This window comes from Coregonus lavaretus, assembly GCF_964263955.1.
Source record: "Coregonus lavaretus genome assembly, chromosome: 38".
In the NCBI taxonomy this organism is placed as follows: Eukaryota; Metazoa; Chordata; class Actinopteri; order Salmoniformes; family Salmonidae; genus Coregonus; species Coregonus lavaretus.
The window spans coordinates 31,668,588-31,690,746 of record NC_140025.1 but is presented as its reverse complement, the minus strand read 5'-3'; the positions used below and the strand labels follow the sequence as shown (position 1 = coordinate 31,690,746).

General features: G+C 45.0%; 1 protein-coding gene across 2 annotated transcripts; it reads right to left on the bottom strand.

Annotated features, from left to right (window-relative positions):
- Positions 1-688: 688 nt before the first annotated feature.
- Positions 689-22,146, bottom strand: LOC311112292 (PDZ and LIM domain protein 3-like). 2 transcript variants are annotated; one of them, XM_084155345.1, is made up of 8 exons: positions 22,037-22,146; positions 21,562-21,691; positions 17,097-17,248; positions 15,022-15,106; positions 14,634-14,821; positions 9,079-9,206; positions 3,914-4,025; positions 689-1,108 (listed from the first exon to the last, which is right to left on the bottom strand). In XM_084155345.1, exons 2-8 carry the CDS (start codon positions 21,652-21,654, stop codon positions 919-921), a joined length of 948 nt encoding a protein of 315 aa, XP_084011471.1. In that variant the 5' UTR covers positions 21,655-21,691; positions 22,037-22,146; the 3' UTR covers positions 689-918. The 2 variants fall into 2 exon arrangements, with proteins under 2 accessions (XP_084011471.1, XP_084011472.1); XM_084155346.1 differs by lacking the exon at positions 22,037-22,146 and having other exon boundaries at positions 21,562-21,699.
- Positions 22,147-22,159: the final 13 nt, after the last annotated feature.

Sequence of the window (22,159 nt, the reverse complement as noted above, 5' to 3'; positions counted from 1 at the left end):
TTATTCACCCACACAGTTGTTGGGATGGCCACTGAACACTAGGGGAAAACGTAGTCTCTTCGGGATAACGGTTCAAATAATGTAGGCGAGCAACATGAATTAGATTCACTTCACTTCAGCAAACTCCTCACAATCTCACAATGATCTGCTCATGCACATAGTAGTTGTATGACAAGCTCAACCAATAGAAGACATGTCATTTTTTTATCTCACTAGTTTTTGTCTAATCACAGCTGTCCTTCCTCACATTCATCCCTTTTAGCTGTCACCCAAACACTTGCTGACCTTACAGCTCATTCCCTGAGGCTCACCGTATGGCCGGATGCCAAATCCCAGGTCGTAAACAGACAGTAACCTTTCTGCCCACCGTGACAACCCGTGAGGAAGCACAGCTGACCCGGGGAAGGTGAAACATTCACAGCTCCTCGCCGTCCCCCCCTTGAGAGGCTCTCAGTGCCCTCTGTGACACTGTGACGTGCCAGCACTTCATCTAGTGTGTCCGCCTGCCTTTCAGTCAGCCAGCCAGCCAGCCAGCCAGTCAGCCAGCCAGCCAGCCAGCCAGCCAGTCTGTCAGTCAGTCAGTCAGTCACCCAGCCAGCCAGCCAGTCAGCCAGCCAGCCAGCCAGCCAGCCAGCCAGTCAGCCAGCCAGTCAGCTCAGGAAAGGGATGAAGAGAAAGACAATATGAATCATTTCCACAACATGGAGTCAAAACCCCCTTTATTTTAAGGAAGAGAGTAGTATACATGTAAGTGTATTCACAAACAAATGCACTCTCAGGATTTGTGCAAAACAGAGCATACAGACAATAGAACACAGGAGAACACAGATACAAACAGTTACAATCAATGGTGCCTCACTGGCAGACAGAGTTTTTAGGATGGTGCGTGTGTTTGTGTGTGTGCGTGTGAGGAGGGTCCTATGCTGAGGGGAAAGCGGTGACAAGGTCATGGCCCTCCGGGGGTCTCGTCCGGGCTCGAGCGTGGGTCTCACAGTACAGTTGGCCCTCCACGAAGAAGTAGCCCTTCTGTTTAAGGTTGACGTCACAGTCGGTGCACACGAAGCAGCCAGGGTGGCGGAACTTGTCCCTCGCCTTCACCACTGTGCCCCTATAGAAGAACAACAGAGTTAACAACAGGAGTAGGCTGAAGTTACCACTGAAGCTGATCTCGGGTCAGTTTAGCATTTTCCCCACTAATGGTTAGGGTTAGGATTGGGGGAGGGGAAGCTGGAGCAGGGTTGCCAGATTATAAAAGTACATCAATGATTTGGGAGAGTTCTGCCTCCCTGATCTAACCACTCAAAGTACACTGAGTATACCAAACATTAGGAACACCTTCCTAATATTGAGTTCCCCCCCATGGTAGAAATATCAGATTTACTGTATATTAATATTAGAAAGTACAACCTCAAATTCCAACTTCCCCTTTAAAGGACCAGTGCAGTTAAAAATTTGACTTTCCAGTGTTTTATGTATATTTCCACACTATGAGGTTGGAATCATACTGTAAAATTGTGAACATTATGTTAATGCTCTTTGTGTAAGTGTACAGTGGGGAAAAAAAGTATTTAGTCAGCCACCAATTGTGCAAGTTCTCCCACTTAAAAGATGAGAGAGGCCTGTAATGTTCATCATAGGTACACGTCAACTATGACAGACAAAATGAGAAAAAAAAATCCAGAAAATCACATTGTAGGATTTTTAATGAATTTATTTGCAAATTATGATGGAAAATAAGTATTTGGTCAATAACAAAAGTTTCTCAATACTTTGTTATATACCCTTTGTTGGCAATGACACAGGTCAAACGTTTTCTGTAAGTCTTCACAAGGTTTTCACACACTATTGCTGGTATTTTGGCCCATTCCTCCATGCAGATCTCCTCTAGAGCAGTGATGTTTTGGGGCTGTCGCTGGGCAACACGGACTTTCAACTCCCTCCAAAGATTTTCTATGGGGTTGAAATCTGGAGACTGGCTAGGCCACTCCAGGACCTTGAAATGCTTCTTACAAAGCCACTCCTTCGTTGCCCGGGCGGTGTGTTTGGGATCATTGTCATGCTGAAAGACCCAGCCACGTTTCATATTCAATGCCCTTGCTGATGGAAGGAGGTTTTCACTCAAAATCTCACGATACATGGCCCAATTCATTCTTTCCTTTACACGGATCAGTCGTCCTGGTCCCTTTGCAGAAAAACAGCCCCAAAGCATGATGTTTCCACCCCTATGCTTCACAGTAGGTATGGTGTTCTTTGGATGCAACTCAGCATTCTTTGTCCTCCAAACACGACGAGTTGAGTTTTTACCAAAAAGTTCTATTTTGGTTTCATCTGACCATATGACATTCTCCCAATCCTCTTCTGGATCATCCAAATGCACTCTAGCAAACTTCAGACGGGCCTGGACATGTACTGGCTTAAGCAGGGGGACACGTCTGGCACTGCAGGATTTGAGTCCCTGGCGGTGTAGTGTGTTACTGATGGTAGGCTTTGTTACTTTGGTCCCAGCTCTCTGCAGGTCATTCACTAGGTCCCCCCGTGTGGTTGTGGGATTTTTGCTCACCGTTCTTGTGATCATTTTGACCCCACGGGGTGAGATCTTGCGTGGTCTTGTATGTCTTCCATTTCCTAATAATTGCTCCCACAGTTGATTTCTTCAAACCAAGCTGCTTACCTATTGCAGATTCAGTCTTCCCAGCCTGGTGCAGGTCTACAATTTTGTTTCTGGTATCCTTTGACAGCTCTTTGGTCTTGGCCATAGTGGAGTTTGGAGTGTGACTGTTTGAGGTTGTGGACAGGTGTCTTTTATACTGATAACAAGTTCAAACAGGTGCCATTAATACAGGTAACGAGTGGAGGACAGAGGAGCCTCTTAAAGAAGAAGTTACAGGTCTGTTAAAGCCAGAAATCTTGCTTGTTTGTAGGTGACCAAATACTTATTTTCCACCATAATTTGCAAATAAATTCATTAAAAATCCTACAATGTGATTTTCTGGATTTTTTTTCCTCAATTTGTCTGTCATAGTTGACGTGTACCTATGATGAAAATTACAGGCCTCATCTTTTTAAGTGGGAGAACTTGCACAATTGGTGGCTGACTAAATACTTTTTTCTCCCACTGTAAGTAAGAGCTGTTTAAAAAGACTGCCTGAAATTTCAGCCTGTTTTAGTGGGATGAGTTTTGGCCTGGTTTTTGGCTGGTGACATCACCAATAACAGAGTTCCAAACCTCTCTGCCAATAACAGCTAGTGTTCAGTTTTCCCCTCCCCACTCAGACCACTCCCAGACAGTCCTAACAAAATTATTGCTTGAGAAATTGCTCTTTGCTAAGAATAGTTTATTTTGACTATTTTAATTGAAAACAATCACAGTTAGGTACTTAATTGTTACCCAGAAATGATTTGATAATGAGATAAAAATGGCTGCTTTGGACCTTAAAGGGGCGACTAGTTTTTGGCAGAACTTTTTAGGTGTAGGTGCAACTCTTCTGTCCTGGGTACCAGTTTGTTTCTGCTATCATTATACTCCTTGCCACTCCTTGTCTGACAAAACACTGATGATTAACACAACTAAGAAAACTCTCTGTAGAAGAAAGAGACAGGAGGTTGGTGGCACCTTAACTGGGGAGGACGGGCTCGTGGTAATGGCTGGAGCAGAATAAGAGGAATGGTATCAAAAACATCAAACATGTTTAATGCCATCCATTCGCTCCTTTCCCACCATTATTATGAGCCGTCCTCCCCTCAGCAGCCTCCTGTGTTTGGCAATGACACAGGGTAAAAGGAGTGGAACTTTATCTCAAAACAGGTTCTGGATTTCAGGCTATAACTCTTCTTATTATAATTAGTATTGAATGAAATGGGTGCAACTAAATACCAACTATTCTCAGAGCAGCTTTGTCTTCGAAGTACTCACACAATGCCGTTTCCACACTTGTCACACATGGGTAGTTTCTGCAGGTTTCCTGTGGATGGCGGTGGCTTTGTCATGGGCGCCCTCACTGTCCTCGTCACCATGGGGCGAGTGCCTGGACAACACATGGGACACACACTATTGGTAACCTATTCCCTATACAGTGCACTACTTCAAGCTGGTCAATACATAGGGAATGGGTTACCATTTGTGACAGAGAATGCAAGTCACAAACAAATGATAAAAATTAGGAGCATACTGTACATTAAGTATATTTAATGATTTTAATATTGAAATACAAAAAGGGAGCAGAGAGTTAGAGACATACAGTGCATTCGGAAAGTATTCAGACCCCTTGACTTTTTCCACATTTTGTTACGTTACAGCCTTATTCTAAAATGGATTAAATAAAAAAATGTCCTCATCAACCTACACACAATACCCCATAATGACAAAGCGAAAAGAGAAATACCTTATTTACATAAGTATTCAGAACCTTTGCTATGAGACTCGAAATTGAGCTCAGGTGCATCCTGTTTCCATTGATCATCCTTGAGATGTTTCTACAACTTGATTGGAGTCCACCTGTGGTAAATTCAATTGATTAGACATGATTTGGAAAGGCACCCACCTGTCTATATAAGGTCCCACAGTTGACAGTGCATGTCAGAGTGAAAACCAAGCCATGAGGTCGAAGGAATTGTCCGTAGAGCTCAGAGACAGGATTGTGTCGAGGCACAGATCTGGGGAAGGGTACCAAAACATTTCTGCAGCATTGAAGGTCCCCAAGAACACAGTGGCCTCCATCATTCTCAAATGGAAGAGGTTTGGAATCACCAAGACTCTTCCTAGAGCTGGCCGCCCGGCCAAACTGAGCAATCGGGGGAGAAGGGCCTTGGTCAGGGAGGTGACCAAGAACCCGATGGTCACTCTGACAGAGCTCCAGAGTTCCTCTGTGGAGATGGGAGAACCTTCCAGAAGGACAACCATCTCTGCAGCACTCCACCAATCAGGCCTTTATGGTAGAGTGGCCAGACGGAAGCCATTCCTCAATAAAAGGCACATGACAGCCCAATTGGAGTTAGCCAAAAAGCACCTAAAGGCTCTCAGACCATGAGAAACAAGATTCTCTGGTTTGATGAAACCAAGGTTGAACTCTTTGGCCTGAATGCCAAGCGTCACGTCTGGAGGAAACCTGGCACCATCCCTACGGTGAAGCATGGTGGTGGCAGCATCATGCTGTGGGGATGTTTTTCAGTGGCAGGGACTGGGAGACTAGTCAGGATCGAGGGAAAGATGAACGGAGCAAAGTACAGAGAGATCCTTGATGAAAACCTGCTCCAGAGCGCTCAGGACCTCAGACTGGGGCGAAGGTTCACCTTCCAACAGGACAACGACCCTAAGCACAAAGCCAAGACAACGCAGGAGTGGCTTCGGGACAAGTCTCTGAATGTCCTTGAGTGGCCCAGCCAGAGCCCGGACTTGAAACCGATCAACATCTCTGGAAATAGCTGTGTAGCGACGCTCCCCATTCAACCTGACAGAGCTTGAGAGGATCTGCAGAGAAGAATGGGAGAAACTCCCCAAATACAGGTGTGCCAAGCTTGTAGCGTCATACCCAAGAAGACAGGAGGCTGTAATCGCTTCCAAAGGTGCTTCGACAAAGTACTGAGTAAAGGGTCTGAATACTTATGTAAATGTGATATTTCAGTTTTTTATTTTTAATACATTTGCAAACATTTCTAAAAACCTGTTTTTGCTTTGTCATTATGGGCTATTGTGTGTAAATTGATGAGAATAAGCTTGTTTTACACCAATGTTCGTAAACAAAGTAAATGTAAACAAACACTACATAGCCTCAAAACATGGTTAAAACTATAGTTTTGATATCATGGATGGTCAGTCCTTGCATCCATAGCTCTGTTTATGAATTTGAAAGTGACTACATTTCTCCAGCCCAATATCCCTCAGCTTTTTACTGAAACAGGGGCAGGGAGAACGCTTTGTTATTGTTTCAACAGCTGATTTCCACTTTAAAAGGAGGGAATTCAATGTGCATTATACAAAACTAAATGAAAACAAAATTAAACTATAAGTGTATTCCAGTGGTGGCTGGTGTGCGGATAAAACGGGTTCATTCCATTCTGGACATTATGATGAGCCCGACCTCCTATATCTCAGCCCACCAGCCTCCTCTGACGTATTCAAATGAAGAGCTATTGGAAAATGTCTCAACCAAAGAACCACTTTTAGAGGTCATGGACGACACTATATCCCTTATCTTTTGCCATGTGTTCACAGGCATAACAGATGGGTTGAATGAACTCTTTGTAGCGTTTCACCAGGTGAGGTGTGGCCTTGAGGTACCGCCTCCACATGAAATAGCACATGTATGCATCATCGTTCTTGTCCAATCGGAGGAGGAAGTCATTGATATGAATAAAGGAATCCGCAGGGAGAAAGTCTTCGTAGCAGTGTTGCCAATTTAGCGACTTTGTCGCTATATTTCGCGAATATTCATACCCCTCTAGCGACACATTTTCCAAAAATAGACTAGCGACAAATCTAGCGACTTTTTCTGGTGTTATTGGAGACTTTTGGAGACTCTGACGTGAAAGCACGTATCGTTCTTACTCTTCTCAACGAGCAGCGGGTGCTGCCGTGGGCCCCACCCGGGCCCCACCCCCGTCCCAAAGCACTCACAGGCGGCCCAGTCCTCGCGCAGCAGTCCCTCCCAGCTGCAGTCAGAACAGGATATGTTCACCCCTCCGCCTCCAGACTGCAAATGAATCGCGCATGCGGGAAGCCGCCGCTGGCTGATGTAAATGTAAAATGTTCTTTGTCTAAAATAAATCACTGCACAAAAATAAATCACTGCATTTGACTCACACGGCCTCAGTCACTTACTCACCTCGTCCACTGTGTGTGTGCCTCTCTGTGACATAAGCTAAACACCTAGCTGGCTAGCTCATCATGTCTCAGTCTAAACTGTACACTCAAAAATACAGAAAGGAGTGGGAATCAAACCCTGATTTCAAAGGCTGGTTGAAGCCGTTTATTGGAGATGATACACGGGCATACTGCCTGTATTGTAAGGCTGATTTCTACGCCAAACTTAGTGATGTAAAAAAACACATGACAACTCAAAAACATACTCAAAAGGCAAAGCCTTATAACAGTTCCACACAAAACAAGCTGCCATTTCTGGTTAAAAAATTTGAGACTGCAAAAAAGGCTGAGGCCACCATGGCATTAGCTATCGCTGAACACTGTTCCATGCTGGCATGTGATCACATTGGAGAAGCATGTAGAGCTGCTTTCTCAGACTCCACTGCTGCTACCCACTTCAAAATGCACAGGACAAAGTGCACAGAAATTATTAATGGTGTTCTAGCACCATACTGAAAAAGTTGGTCACAGATGTGGGTGACTAGCGTTTCAGCTTCCTCCTCGATGAGTCCACGGATGTAAGTGTTTCTAAGTACCTGGGGGTTGTGATAAGGTACTTTAGTGACACCAAGCAGACAATTGTAACAACATTTCTGGGGCTTGTTGAGTTGGAGGGAGGAGATGCCAAATCTATAGCCCGTGCTGTTGTGGCTTTCCTCGAGAAGTGTTGTCTTAAAAAAGAGAAACTCCTGGGGATATGGACTGACAATGCCTCTGTTATTACAGGGATTAACAATGGGGTCCATAAAGTGCTGAAGGAGGAGTATGGCCTCAAAGATCTGGTTCTTATTCGCTGTGTGTGCCACTCTCTGCAGCTTGCTGTAAGTCATGCTTCCAATGACACCATCCCCCGTAGTGTGGAGTATTTGGTACGAGAGACTTATAACTGGTTTTCAGTGTCTCCAAAGCGCAGGGAGGCCTACAAGGCCATATATGAGACCATCAACTGTGGGGAGAAACCTTTACAGATAACCAAGGTGTGTGCCACACATTGGCTCTCCATTGAACCCGCGGTTTCACGCATTTTGGACCAGTGGGAGGAGCTTAGGCTGCATTTTTACAGAGTTACAGTTCATATAAGGAAATCAGTCAATTGAAATGAATTCATTAGGCCCTAATCTATGGATTTCACATGACTGGGAATACAGATATGCATCTGTTGGTCACAGATAACCCCCAGAAAATGGGCCTCACAATGGGCCTCAGGATCTCGTCACAGTATTTTTGTGCATTCAAATTGCCATCGATAAAATGCAAATGTGTTCGTTGTCCATAGCCTATGCCTGCCCATACCATAACCCCACCGCCACCATGGGGCACTCTATTCACAATGTTGACATCAGCAAACCGCTCGCCCATACAACACCATACACGTGGTCTGCGGTTGTGAGGCCGGTTGGACATACTGCCAAATTCTCTAAAACTATGTTGGCTTATGGTAGAGAAATTAACATTCAATTCTCTGGCAACAGCTCTGGTGGACATTCCTGCAGTCAGCAGAATTGGAGAGAAATAAGCTTTTTGTGCTTATGTAACTTTTCTGGGATCTTTTATTTCAGCTCATGAAACATGGGACCAACACTTTACATGTTGCGTTTATATTTTTGTTCAGTGTACACAGGCCTTATATAGCATTTTCCAAAACCCAAAGATGCTTTACAATAAGCAACAAGTAAAGATATCAAACCTGGGTCATCAGGACCACTCAAGGTGACCATGTTAGCCTGTTGAGCCAAAGCATAGACATGTAATCTCTTCACTACTAATTCATTTGTATACAGTTTACTCCTTGTATACCCACTTTTCAAGATCAGAACAATTTGTATTCTAAACGATCTCCCGTTACCTCGTCTTATAAAATGAATGCCCAACAAAATACTGATTTCAAGTGATATCTTTCATTTTGATTGTGGCTCTTTCCAATAGTTTTTTTTGGGGGGGTTAAAATACATGCGATGTTGGTAGCTAGAGGTTTTAATTAAACTATAGGTCCTGAAGTGAGGGAGTGGGAGAGAGCTAACCCATGCTGACGACGGCTTGAACACCGGCAGCTTTGTCCTCGATATGTCTCATTAAGAAATAATACATTATTATATGCAACCGTGAAGCTCTTCTTGAGTGTGGAACTGCAGCATTATAGCCTGGAATGCACAATGACTGATGACATCATTACCCACACATATAATAATGAGAGAGAAGTTACTTAGTGGAGAACTGACCATCACTGTCGACAAAGTCCTGCAGGGCCTTGAAGGAACCTGATTGCCGGGGCTCCTGGGGCTCCTCCTGGTCTTTCAGCAGCATGCGGTATACGTCAGACTCCTCGATGGAGCTCAGCGTCTTGCTACTGCAGAGGGGGAGACACACACACACAGTCTTGCGCAGCTAACCTTGTGGGGACATACAATTCAGTCCCATTCAAAATCCTATTTTTCCTCCCTAAACCTAACCCGTACACTTACCCTAACCTTAATCCAAAAACCTAACCTTAACCCTAACCCTAGCTCCTAAACCTAAACCCATCTCCTAACCCTAAACCTAATTCTAACCCTAACACTAATTCTAACCTTAACCCTAAACCCCCTAGAAATAGCATTTGACGTTGTGGGGACCAACAAAATGTCCCCAGTTGGTCAAATTTTTCTTGGTTTACTATTCTTGTGGGGACTTCTGGTCCCCACAAGTATAGTTTAACACGTCCACACAGGTGAGCATAAAACACACACACACACAAACACACATAGAGATAAGCAAAAACACGCAGAGGTGAGCATTAACAGATGCAGCACACACACACACACACTCACAAACACACACCCCACCGCCCGCACACACAAAAATATCCCACATTTTGTGGAGACGACTGCACCTGTTCTATCCAAGACCTGCAGCTACCATGGAAAGCACTGTTCATCTACCTCAGCAGACACCAGTGTAGTCATAACAACACTATCCTCCATTTCAGATTTAACATCAGAGTCATATTGAGCCCTGGGGGTCCAGACCTCCCCAGCTCCAGGTTCAGGGACGGTCTGTGAGTCATGGGGGGAAATGATGCCTGCCAGCTGGGGCACTCTCACTACAGGGCCCTGAGGCTTTTTGGTTATCGTAGGCCGCATCAGGTCAAAGGAGGCCCGCCAGACATTACAGAGACCAGATCTGGGGTCAAATACTATTTGAAATAATTTCCAAATACTTTATCAGTACTTTATTGAGCTTGCCTGGCTTAATGGACCAATAAAATAGTCCCAAAATGGCAAATCCCACCCATGTGGTACTCCAGGCAGGCTAGAGCAAGCGCTCAAAGTATTCAAAATATTTCAAATAGTATTTGAACCCAGGTCTGACAGACACACACATAACACAGGCATCAGCAGATGTCCATTAAAGGAAGTGAAGAGAGGGGAAAACAGAGAGGAAGAATGGATGGGCGGAGAATGGAGAGAATGGAGAGAGGTTAGAGATGACATGGGGTGAAGAAGCATGAGTGTGCAGACGTCTTTCGTATACACAACTCTTTTTATAGCCACCACTCATAGCCAGAACACCAAGTCATCTAATCAGAGTTTGCTGAAAGAGATCTACAGGCCTATAATACTACACATGGATTGAATATGATATATTTAAGCAATAAGGCCCGAGAAGGTGTGGTACAGTGGGGAAAAAAAGTATTTAGTCAGCCACCAATTGTGCAAGTTCTCCCACTTAAAAATATGAGAGAGGCCTGTAATTTTCATCATAGGTACACGTCAACTATGAAAGAGAAAATGAGGAAAAAAAATCCAGAAAATCACATTGTAGGATTTTTAATGAATTTATTTGCAAATTATGGTGGAAAATAAGTATTTGGTCAATAACAAAAGTTTCTCAATACTTTGTTATATACCCTTTGTTGGCAATGACACAGGTCAAACGTTTTCTGTAAGTCTTCACAAGGTTTTCACACACTGTTGCTGGTATTTTGGCCCATTCCTCCATGCAGATCTCCTCTAGAGCAGTGATGTTTTGGGGCTGTCGCTAGGCAATACGTACTTTCAACTCCCGCCAAAGATTTTCTATGGGGTTGAGATCTGGAGACTGGCTAGGCCACTCCAGGACCTTGAAATGCTTCTTACAAAGCCACTCCTTTGTTGCCCGGGCGGTGTGTTTGGGATCATTGTCATGCTGAAAGACCCAGCCACGTTTCATCTTCAATGCCCTTGCTGATGGAAGGAGGTTTTCACTCAAAATCTCATGATACATGGCCCCATTCATTCTTTCCTTTACACGGATCAGTCGTCCTGGTCCCTTTGCAGAAAAACAGCCCCAAAGCATGATGTTTCCACCCCCATGCTTCACAGTAGGTATGGTGTTCTTTGGATGCAACTCAGCATTCTTTGTCCTCCAAACACGACGAGTTGAGTTTTTACCAAAAAATTCTATTTTGGTTTCATCTGACATTCTCCCAATCCTCTTCTGGATCATCCAAATGCACTCTAGCAAACTTCAGACGGGCCTGGACATGTACTGGCTTAAGCAGGGGGACACGTCTTGTACTGCAGGATTTGAGTCCCTGGCAGCGTAGTGTGTTACTGATGGTAGGCTTTGTTACTTTGGTCCCAGCTCTCTGCAGGTCATTCACTAGGTCCCCCCGTGTGGTTCTGGGATTTTTGCTCACCGTTCTTGTGATAATTTTGACCCCACAGGGTGAGATCTTGCGTGGAGCCCCAGATCGAGGGAGATTATCAGTGGTCTTGTATGTCTTCCATTTCCTAATAATTGCTCCCACAGTTGATTTCTTCAAACCAAGCTGCTTACCTATTGCAGATTCAGTCTTCCCAGCCTGGTGCAGGTCTACAATTTTGTTTCTGGTGTCCTTTGACAGCTCTTTGGTCTTGGCCATAGTGGAGTTTGGAGTGTGACTGTTTGAGGTTGTGGACAGGTGTCTTTTATACTGATAACAAGTTCAAACAGGTGCCATTAATACAGGTAACGAGTGGAGGACAGAGGAGCCTCTTAAAGAAGAAGTTACAGGTCTGTGAGAGCCAGAAATCTTGCTTGTTTGTAGGTGACCAAATACTTATTTTCCACCATAATTTGCAAATAAATTCATTAAAAATCCTACAATGTGATTTTCTGGATTTTTTTTTCTCATTTTGTCTGTCATAGTTGACGTGTACCTATGATGAAAATTACAGGCCTCTCTCATCTTTTTAAGTGGGAGAACTTGCACAATTGGTGGCTGACTAAATACTTTTTTCCCCCACTGTATATGGCCAATATACCACGGCTAGGGCTGTTCTTATGCACAACGCAACGTGGAATGCCTGGATACAGCGCGGAGTGCCTGGATACAGCCCTTAGCCGTGGTATACTGGCCATGTACCACAAACCCCCGAGGTGCCTTCTTGCTATTATAAACTGATTACCAACGTAATTAGAGCAGTAAAAATAAATGTTGTGTCATACCATTGGTATACGGTCTGATATACTACGGCTGTCAGCCAATCAGCATTCAGGGCTCGAACCACCCAGTTTATAAATGTATATATACAATGAGTGTACAAAACATTAGGAACACCTTCCTAATATTGAGTTGCACCCCCTTTTGCCCTTAGAGCAGCCTCAATTTGTCAGGGCATGGACTCTACAAGGTGTTGAAAGAGTTCCACAGGGATGCTGGCCCATGTTGACTCCAATGAACCACTTTTAGAGTGATTGTGTGAAGTTGGCTGGAAGTCCTTTGGGTGGTGGACCATTCTTGATACACACGGGAAACTGTTGCGCTTGAAAAACCCAGCACATTTGTTTGACGTTGAAAGAACGTGGAAACAATGTTGATTCAACCAGTTTGTGCCCAGAGGACCTCACTATTACAAGCACTCAAACGTTTTTACTGAAACTTATCCTTTCTAGTTTCTACTGCATTACCTGATCAAATAGGAACAGTGCAGAGCTGCTGTACTGAACTGAACACTGTAGGCTAATGTGACCCTCGGCTAGCATGATTTATGTCTCTATCAGAAACAGCTCCTGCTTAAGCCAGGGAAAAAGTCATTCCTGCGTGCTTGGGTAATACACGCACCGTGGTGACACGCCATATATCTGCTAGCTAGGCTAATGAGATCCACATGACTTCCTGGGAACTGGATGACAGGGATACGAGACTCCCTGTATCCCCCTCTGACTTCCATACAGTCTCAATAAAGTGTCAAAAACCCAATATGTTAAAAAAAAATTTAAGTACCATGACGTAACATTTAACATATGTTTTAGAACAGCGCTAGCCTACAGTAGATAAACTCTGGCAGAAACAAATAAACAGATGGGGGTGCCACAGGGTTCAATTCTTGGGCCGACTCTTTTCTCCGTGTATATCAATGATGTCGCTCTTGCTGCTGGTGACTCTCAGATCCACCTCTACGCAGACGACACCATTTTGTATACATCTGGCCCTTCATTGGACACTGTGTTAACAAACCTCCAAACGAGCTTCAATGCCATACAACACTCCTTCTGTAGCCTCCAACTGCTCTTAAACACTAGTAAAACTAAATGCATGCTCTTCAACCGAACGCTGCTTGCACCCGCCCGCCCGACTAGAATCACTACTCTCGACGGGTCTGACCTAGAGTATGTGGACAACTACAAATACCTAGGTGTCTGGTTAGACTGTAAACTCTCCTTCCAGACTCACATTAAGAATCTCCAATCCAAAGTTAAATCTAGAATCTGCTTCCTATTTCGCAAAACAAAGCCTCCTTCACTCATGCTGCCGATCCTTGACTTCGGCGATGTCATTTACAAAATAGCCTCCAACACTCTACTCAGCAAATTGGATGTAGTCTATCACAGTGCCATCCGTTTTGTCACCAAAGCCCCATATACCACCCACCACTGTGACCTGTATGCTCTTGTTGGCTGGTCCTCACTACATATTCGTCGCCAAACCCACTGGCTCCAGGCCATCTATAAATCACTGCTAGGCAAATCCCTGCATTATCTTAGCTCATTGGTCACCATAGCAACACCCACCCGTAGTATGCGCTCCAGCAGGTATATCTCACTGGTCATCCCCAAAGCCAACACCTCCTTTGGCCGCCATTCCTTCCAGTTCTCTGCTGCCAATGACTGGAACGAATTGCAAAAATCTCTGAAGCTGGAGACTTATCTCCCTCACTAACTTTAAGCATCAGTTGTCAGAGCACCTTACCGATCACTACACCTGTACACGGCCCATCTGAAATTAGCCCACCCAACTACCTCATCCCCATATTGTTATTTATTTTGCTCATTTGCACCCCAGTATCTCTATTTGCACATCATCTCTTGCACATCTATCATTAAAGTGTTAATACTAATTGTAATTATTTCGCACTATAGCCTATTTATTGCCTTACCTCCATAACTTGCTACATTTGCACACACTGTATATATATTTTCTGTTGTATTTTTGACTTTATGTTATGTTTTACCCCATATGTAACTCTGTGTTGTTGTTTTTATCGCACTGCTTTGCTTTATCTTGGCCAGGTCGCAGTTGTAAATGAGAACTTGTTCTCAACTGGCTTACCTGGTTAAATAAAGGTGAAATAAATAAAAATAAAATAAAATAAAAAGATGCTATCAGAGAAGGTGACAGTGGAAGCTTATATAGCAATACTGATATTACCATGATGACAGAAAGCAGACAGACAGAAACCCAACCACCCACCCACCCACCTACCCAACCACCTACCCACCCAATCCATCCATCCACCACCCACCCACCAACCCACCCAGCCAGCCAACTCACCCCTCTGGCTTGTCCTGGACCAGGCCCCTCATCTGTCCGTGCATGGCGTCCTGGATGTTGCCTGAGGAGTAGAGGCCTATGGGGGTGTTGTAGGCTGTGCTCACCACCTGGCGATGGTCGTCGATGTTAGCTGCAGCTATAAAGGGCTGGGCCTTGCGGTTGTGACCCGTACCAATGGGTTTGAACTCCTGAATGGAGAGATAGAGAGGAAAAGACAAGGAGGCGCTATGTGATGTTCTCTGACTTCTTTTTCTAGTTGGTAATTACTCACATGAACACCAACAGGTGTAGACACAAATGTATGTACACACAACTAAAACAAACAAATACACACGCATAGGCAAACACTCTCTCTCTCTCCCTCACTCCCCCTCTCCCTTCCTCTCACCTGCTGCTCAGACTCCAAGTTGATTTTGAACGGGTTGGCTTTCCCGTCTTCTGTGACTTGAGGCGACCATAGCCTGGTTTCTGGTCTGAGAACAAGAAACGGGTCATGATCAAACAGAGCTCACTGTCAACTCCCTCGACAGCAGAGGAAACAATTATGACCACAGACCAAACATTGGTTTATACGGCAGTTGGGCCACAGTGCACTGAGCACTCATAAATCCAACCCAACTTCATAGACTTCCTTTGGTGTGTGAACAGTATAAAAGCATGTGTGTGTATGTGTGTGAGTATGTGTGTGTAGAAGTGTGTCTGTATTAGCGAGTGGGTGTGTGTACCTCCTTGCTTGGCGTTCTTGGGTATGAAATCAAAGAACAGGAATGCTAGAGCTCTGGAACATTCTACATGAGATGGAACATTCTACATAAGATTAAACCTTCTACGTGGTATTAAAGATATCTTGGGATTCAGGAAGTAAGTTCTGTAGCATGTCAAACATGAATGTGCGTTTGACATGCTACAGTATATATACAAAAGTATGTGGACACCCCTTCAAATTAGTGGATTCGGCTATTTCAGCCACACCCGTTGCTGACAGGTGTATAAAATCGGGCACACAGCCATGCAATCTCTATAGACAAACATTGGCAGTAGAATGGCCTTACTGAAGAGCTCAGTGACTTTCAACGTGGCACCATCATAGGATGCCACCTTTCCATCAAGTAAGTTAGTCAAATTTCTGTCCTGCTAGAGCTGCCCCGGTCAACTGTAAGTGCTGTTATTGTGAAGTGGAAACGTCTAGGAGCAACAACGGCTCAGCTGTGAAGTGGTAGGCCACACAAGCTCTCAAAACGGGACCGCTGAGTGCAGAAGCGCATAGTGCATAAAAATAGTCTGTCCTCGGCTGCAACACTCACTACCTAGTTCCAAACTTCTTCTAGAAGCAACGTCAGCACAAGAACTGATCGTCGTGAGCTTCATGAAATGGGTTTCCATGGCTGAGCAGCCGCACACAAGCCTAAGATCACCATGCGCAATGCCAAGCATCGGTTGGAGTGGTGTAAAGCTCGCCGCCATTGGACTCTGAAGCAGTGGAAAAGCGTTCTCTGGAGTGACGAATCACGCTTCACCATCTGGCAGTCCAACGGACGAATCTGGGTTTGGCGGATGCCAGGAGAACGCTACTTGCCCCAATGCGTAGTGCCAACTATAAAGTTTGGTGGAGGAATAATGGTCTGGGGCTGTTTTTCATGCTTCCGGCTAGGCCCCTTAGTTCCAGTGAAGGGAAATCTTAACGCTACAGCATACAATGACATTCTAGACAATTCTGTGCTTCCAACTTTGTGGCAACAGTGTACAAAGCGAGGTCCATACAGAAATGGTTTGTCGAGATCGGTGTGGAAGAACTTGACTGGCCTGCATAGAGCCCTCACCTCAACCCTATCGAACACCTTTGGGATGAATGAAACGCTGACTGTGAGCCAGGCCTAATCGCCCAACATCAGCGCCCGACATCACCAATGCTCTTGTGGCTGAATGGAAGCAAGTCCCCACAGCAATGTTCCAACATCTAGTGGAAAGCCTTCCCAGAAGAGTGGAGGCTGTTATAGCAGCAAAGAGGGGACCAACTCCATATTAATGCCCATGATTTTGGAAAGATGTTCGACGAGCAGGTGTCATGTAGTGTATATGTATCATAGGATACACCCAACCAGTGACAGTTTGTTTTACTTCATTGCCAGTGGTATTCACTTGTGTCACTGATGTTTGTACACATTTCTCTATTGTATGGTATGTGTGTTTATGTGAGAGGCGTGTGTGTATTCGTGTGTGTGTATGTGTTTATGTGAGAGGACTAATATGCGTGTGTGTATTACTGTGTGTGCATGTGAGTATTAGTGTGAGTGGATGTGTGTGTGTTTATGTGAGAGGTGTGTGTGTATTAGTTTGTGTGTGTAAGTGTGTGCATGTCAGTGTGTGTATGTTAATGTGCGTGCATGCATGCGTGAGGATGTGTGTGTGTACGTATCAGGTGAGTGTGTATGCATGTCTGTATCTGTATGTGTGACCCCTGACCTCTGGACAGTGAGGATGAGCTGGTAGGTGGCGTCTTTGATCTTGTTCTGGGCCTCACAGTGCATCATGTCTTCCGCCGGGATGCCCTCGATGGCCAGGATGACATCACCAGGACACAGGTTGGCCACCGCCGCCTTACTGCCTGGAGTGATCTGCCCAGAGAGAGAGAGAGAGGGGTGACACATGAGATTGATCAATATTAATTCCATTGTCACAAATTATAATAATAATGGTTGCTGTTATTTGTGTTGTCTTCATTTACTTTGGCGAGGTAAGCAAATGTCTTCACTTTTCATACTGAGAAAGTGAACTGAGAGAGAGAGTGAGGGAGAAGGAGAGGGAGAGAGGGAGAGAGAGCGAGAGAGCTTGAAGTGAGAACCCCGGCTGCTGCCGAGGTATATTTTTACGATTCTCTCCCGTATGTAACTCGGTACGACTTATAAAACCCGATCATTCAGAGAGAGAGAGAGAGAGAGAGAGAGAGATGGAGACAGATAGAGGAGAGAGAGAGAGAGAGAGAGAGAGAGAGAGAGATGGAGACAGATAGAGGAGAGGGAGAGAGATCAGTAAGGAGCAGGTGTCTGCTGCTGTTAATAATCTACTATTAGCCAGGCAGAAATGTGTGCCATATTTGTGTGGTTTCATAGTCACACAACAACATGGGGATATCCTTCTTACCTCACTACACAAGCATGCCATCTCTCTCTCACTCCCCCTTCCTCCCTTGTTTCCTCCCTCCCTCACCTCTTTCTCTCACACTCCACCACTCTTATTCTCTGTAACACTCTCTCCATCCATCTCTCTCCTTCTCCCTCCATCTTGCACTCTTTCTTCATCATATTCAAATGGCACTTCAAAAGGGATGTACTGTCCTATGTACACATAATGAATGAACCACCTCTATATCAGTGCCTAATTGATACGTTAGGTAAACTGTAGGCCCACTTCTAGTGAGGTAGACTACCTTTAACCACTTCTGGTCTATAGAACCTCTAATACGAGCATAGATTTGCATGATTCTATTTCCTCCTAATGTCGTTGCAACAATGTTGCAAATAGATTGGGAGAAGGTTGTTAATAAAATTACCATATGGCAACATTTTGACAACCCAGTTTTGTTGATAGGGTTGCTGCATTTTGTGCATAACAACCCACAACTATATGCTATTGATGTTCATACAAATGAAAAAGCAATGCCAAAACTCCAACTCAAAAGTCAACTCAAAAGTAGATTTTGTTGCAGAAGTTGAAATATACAGTTTGCTGGGAGTTTGACGTTTGTTTCACTAGCCTGTCTACTTGAAAGTGTCCTGGCCTCCAGAGTACATGGATGAAACCTCTCTGTGTATAAAGTCAGGAGGTAAACCTCTCTCTGTGTATAAAGTCCTTTGCCATCGCTGGTATTTGAGCTCGTGCAAACCGTTTATTTCCCATCTCTCTGTGTGGACGAAGTAAACACGTGTTTCGTCCTGCCGATTGACAGTATCCAGACGGAATACGGACGCTAGTCGGGCGGCAATGATTGGGTTTTATAAGTTGTAAGGAGTTACATACGGGAGAGAATTTCAAAATATAGAGAGAGAAGTTGAAGTTAAAACCTTGGTAGTAGCCAGGGTTTTCACTTCAAACGCTCTTCCTCTTTTTTGTCTATTTCTCTCTCAATATTTATTTCTCTCATTCTCTCTCTCTCTGATGAGTTTTCCTCTCTGGTGGAAGAGAGCCAGATTGCGTTTTAGGCTCCACAGACGCAACTTGAACTTCAAACGTACTGTACGTTGTAGCTCTCACAGACGTAGACGTTACATTGAAGCTTGGGTCATAAGCCTATAAATAACTCAGGATGAGAGAGTCATGGGATGTGGGGGGAACATGAGTGATTTACACGATTTAAACTTTGGCATTTTCCTAGACAACCATCTGCATCTCCCTGCGATGTGCATCATTTGTACTACTCTCATTTTAATTCCAACAGCCAGTCACAAATCACTCCCTAACCCTTCACTTGGCCCTTTAAATGTTTGCAGATCTGTAAGGTGAAAGCAATATGGTGGAAGCTCCTCCACTACACTGGAACCTATCCAGACTCTTCAGATCTGCAAACATTGAAGGGTTAGGGCCAAAAGGAGGGTTAGGGAGTTTATTGGGACCGGCCCCAAAAGTCTCCAGCATGGATGGACCCCTGGGTTGTGTTCAGGAGGGAGAAGCATTTTGAAACTGTTTGAAACGGGGAGGTACTCCCATAACTTGTCCAATAAGAAGCCCTCATTTTCATTTTGCTATGGCCCTTCTGAACACAACCCCTAGTTTCTTACCTACTCGGCTTCTAGTCCCAGCCAAACATGCGTGACCGCAGCTAATTTAAACATCACTCGTCATTCTGGATTCCCTCGTTTGCTGGAACCGGGCAATGGACATCAATTAATCATGTTTAGTTTACACTTCCATTTGAAAACAAAATCAACCGAAGAAGGGGATGTTTTTGACCAAAAATGGCCTGGGAAGACACGGTCGAGACAAGGTCGAGGTTCAAGCTCTGCGAGCGAGAGGAATGCGCCAGTGGCTAAATCTCATTACAAGTGAACAGCCCTCGAATGAGAGCTAATAAGACCGTGTAGAGAGGGTTTAAAAAACTTCGATCAATGACTGCTTTGTGAGAGGTTGGGAGTAAAGTGATGAGAGCTTGTCTAGTGGGTGGATTATGAAGGGATACGTGCGCACACACACACACGGACAGGGTCAAGGGTATATGAGGAGATATAAATCAAATCAGGGGGAAATACTGAAAAGCGACTGAAACGGAGTCAGATTGTACTTCATTTCCCTGATGGTTAAGGTTAGGCTTGGGGATAGGGTGATCTGATCCTAGATATGTGGTTAGGGGCATCATCTACCTGCAATGCCTTTGAAAAGGTGTTTTATAATAAACACAGTTTTTGGCCCTCCCTCCCTCCCTCCCTCCCTCCCTCTCGCCGTCTCCCCCCTCCCCGCCTCCCCCCTCTCCTTCAGCAGTTTGTTCAGAGAGGTTGCAGTTCTCTGCTCACGCAACAGGTGTGTAGTGGCCCCCAGGGGCCAGTGATTCACAGATCTCCCCGGTAACTCTTTAAGCCCCCGGCCCTGGTGCCAGGCCTAAACTTAGACTCACGACAGGGATTACTGATACTCCTATGGTTACACACACACATACACATCTTGCCAACGTCAAAATACAAACTCCAACATACACACACTCACAGACAGAGACGGACACACATAAAAACAAACACACACAATGTTAACACAAACACATGATGATGATCACACACACATAACAAATACAGTTTAATGTCTTAACTTGAGCTAAATGAAGGTCATTCTCAGAATAACTCCACCTAGATGCCTACCCAGGAGACTGCACTTTGGTCACCAGCTATTAATCCATTCCCAGCAGTCTGCGTTCATTCAGCTGCTGTGTGTGTGTGTGTGTGTGTATGTGTGTGTGTGTGTGTGTGTGTGTGTATGTGTATGTGTGTGTGTATGTGTATGTGTGTGTGTGTGTGTGTGTGTGTGTGTGTGTGTGTTCGCGTGTCAGTAGATGATGCAAACAGCTATTTCAAACTAAGCTGCATATATTTACTGGAACATGTGTGTGTGTGTGTGTGTTTGAGCATGTTCCCCCAGCCACGCAGCCTTCCACCCCATGGAAAGACCCCTTGCTGTATCACGCTTTAACACATACATCCCAAAACACACATTCACAATCCAATGATCTTTCACTGTAAGTCTCTGGGCTGTTCTATGTTAGGGAATGGCTAAGGCTGTGACATCCAAATGGCCTCCTATTCCCTTTATAGTGCACTACTTTTGACCAAATTCCTATGGGCCCTAGTCACTATTTAGGGAATATGTTTTCATTTGGGACGCGGCCTTTTGGCAATATTACTGCATAGTCAGTCTGGTTTGATACACTGAGCTCTTGCATGCTGTTTCTCATCCTAGCACAGCTATTTAACTGAGACAAGAGGGTAAAGGGAAGGTGAGCCAAGTATGCTGGCAGTGAGAGAGAGAGAGAGAGAGAGAGAGAGAGAGAGAGAGAGAGAGAGAGAGAGAGAGAGAGAGAGAGAGAGAGAGAGAGAGAGAGAGAGAGAGAGAGAGAGTGAGGGAGGGGGAGAGAGAGAGTGAGGGAGGGGGAGAGAGAGAGAGAGAGAGAGCGACACATACAATAGGCTAAGAGAGCGAATCAACATAATCCTCTACACAGAACACAATGGTTGAGCGGTTGAGTATATCTGACTATTTGTGTTCACTGTAGGAAGACACACACACCCCTCCCTCCTACTGCCGCCTCCTCACCCACACAAACACCTGGCACCAGGCCCACTCAAAGATGCTGGAGCACACATCACACATACAAAACATACTGTAAACACACAATCGCCCTCCCATTGTCAGTCTTTTCAGTCTAAAAGTATCAGGTACACTCTCTTACCCTGGAGATGGTGAGGGGCTGGTTGAAGTCCTTGCCCCCGGTCAGTCGGAACCCCCACGGGGCCGGGCCATTTAGGACAACGTCCAGTGGCATGTCCCCCTCTCGGCCCCTTGTGTCTCTGTTCCTGTAGCTGGAAGTACACTGGTGTTTGTGTGTGTCCCAAACACAGCAGGGTTCTCAGAAACAGAGCAGCGGGACGACTTACTCTTGTACCCTTTTAAACTAGCGGAGGGGTGGGGGGAAACCCCACCCCCTCAGTGAAGTCATTGGCCCGACTCAGGACTAGAGTCAGCTCTCCCTCTCTCTCTCTCGCTCTTTTTCCTCTTTTGGCTGGCGACACTTTCTCCCGTTTTCCTTAACTTGTTTTGTATCTCACTGCATCTCTCTCTCTCTCACTTGTTCTATCTCTCCCCCTCTTTCCACTTCCTTCTCAGACATAGCAGCTCTTTCCCGGTTTCTGAACATGATACTGTACCTGTTGCACTTCAACTCATCCAACTCATGTAGTGTTAACCTTCTCCAGTAGTGTCTCGCTGTCTCTCTTGCTCCGTCTGTATGCCTATGAACATCCAGGGGAAGAGTGGAGGTAGGCCAGTGT

Excerpts from the sequence above, each read along its gene's own strand:
- LOC311112292 (XM_084155345.1), bottom strand. The coding sequence starts at position 21,654 with ATGCCACTGGACGTTGTCCTAAATGGCCCGGCCCCGTGGGGGTTCCGA. Across the intron at positions 15,107-17,096 it reads CTCATCCTCACTGTCCAGAG|ACCAGAAACCAGGCTATGGT; the intron begins GTCAGGGGTCAC and ends TCTTGTTCTCAG. Across the intron at positions 4,026-9,078 it reads GGACTTTGTCGACAGTGATG|GCACTCGCCCCATGGTGACG; the intron begins GTCAGTTCTCCA and ends TGTGTTGTCCAG.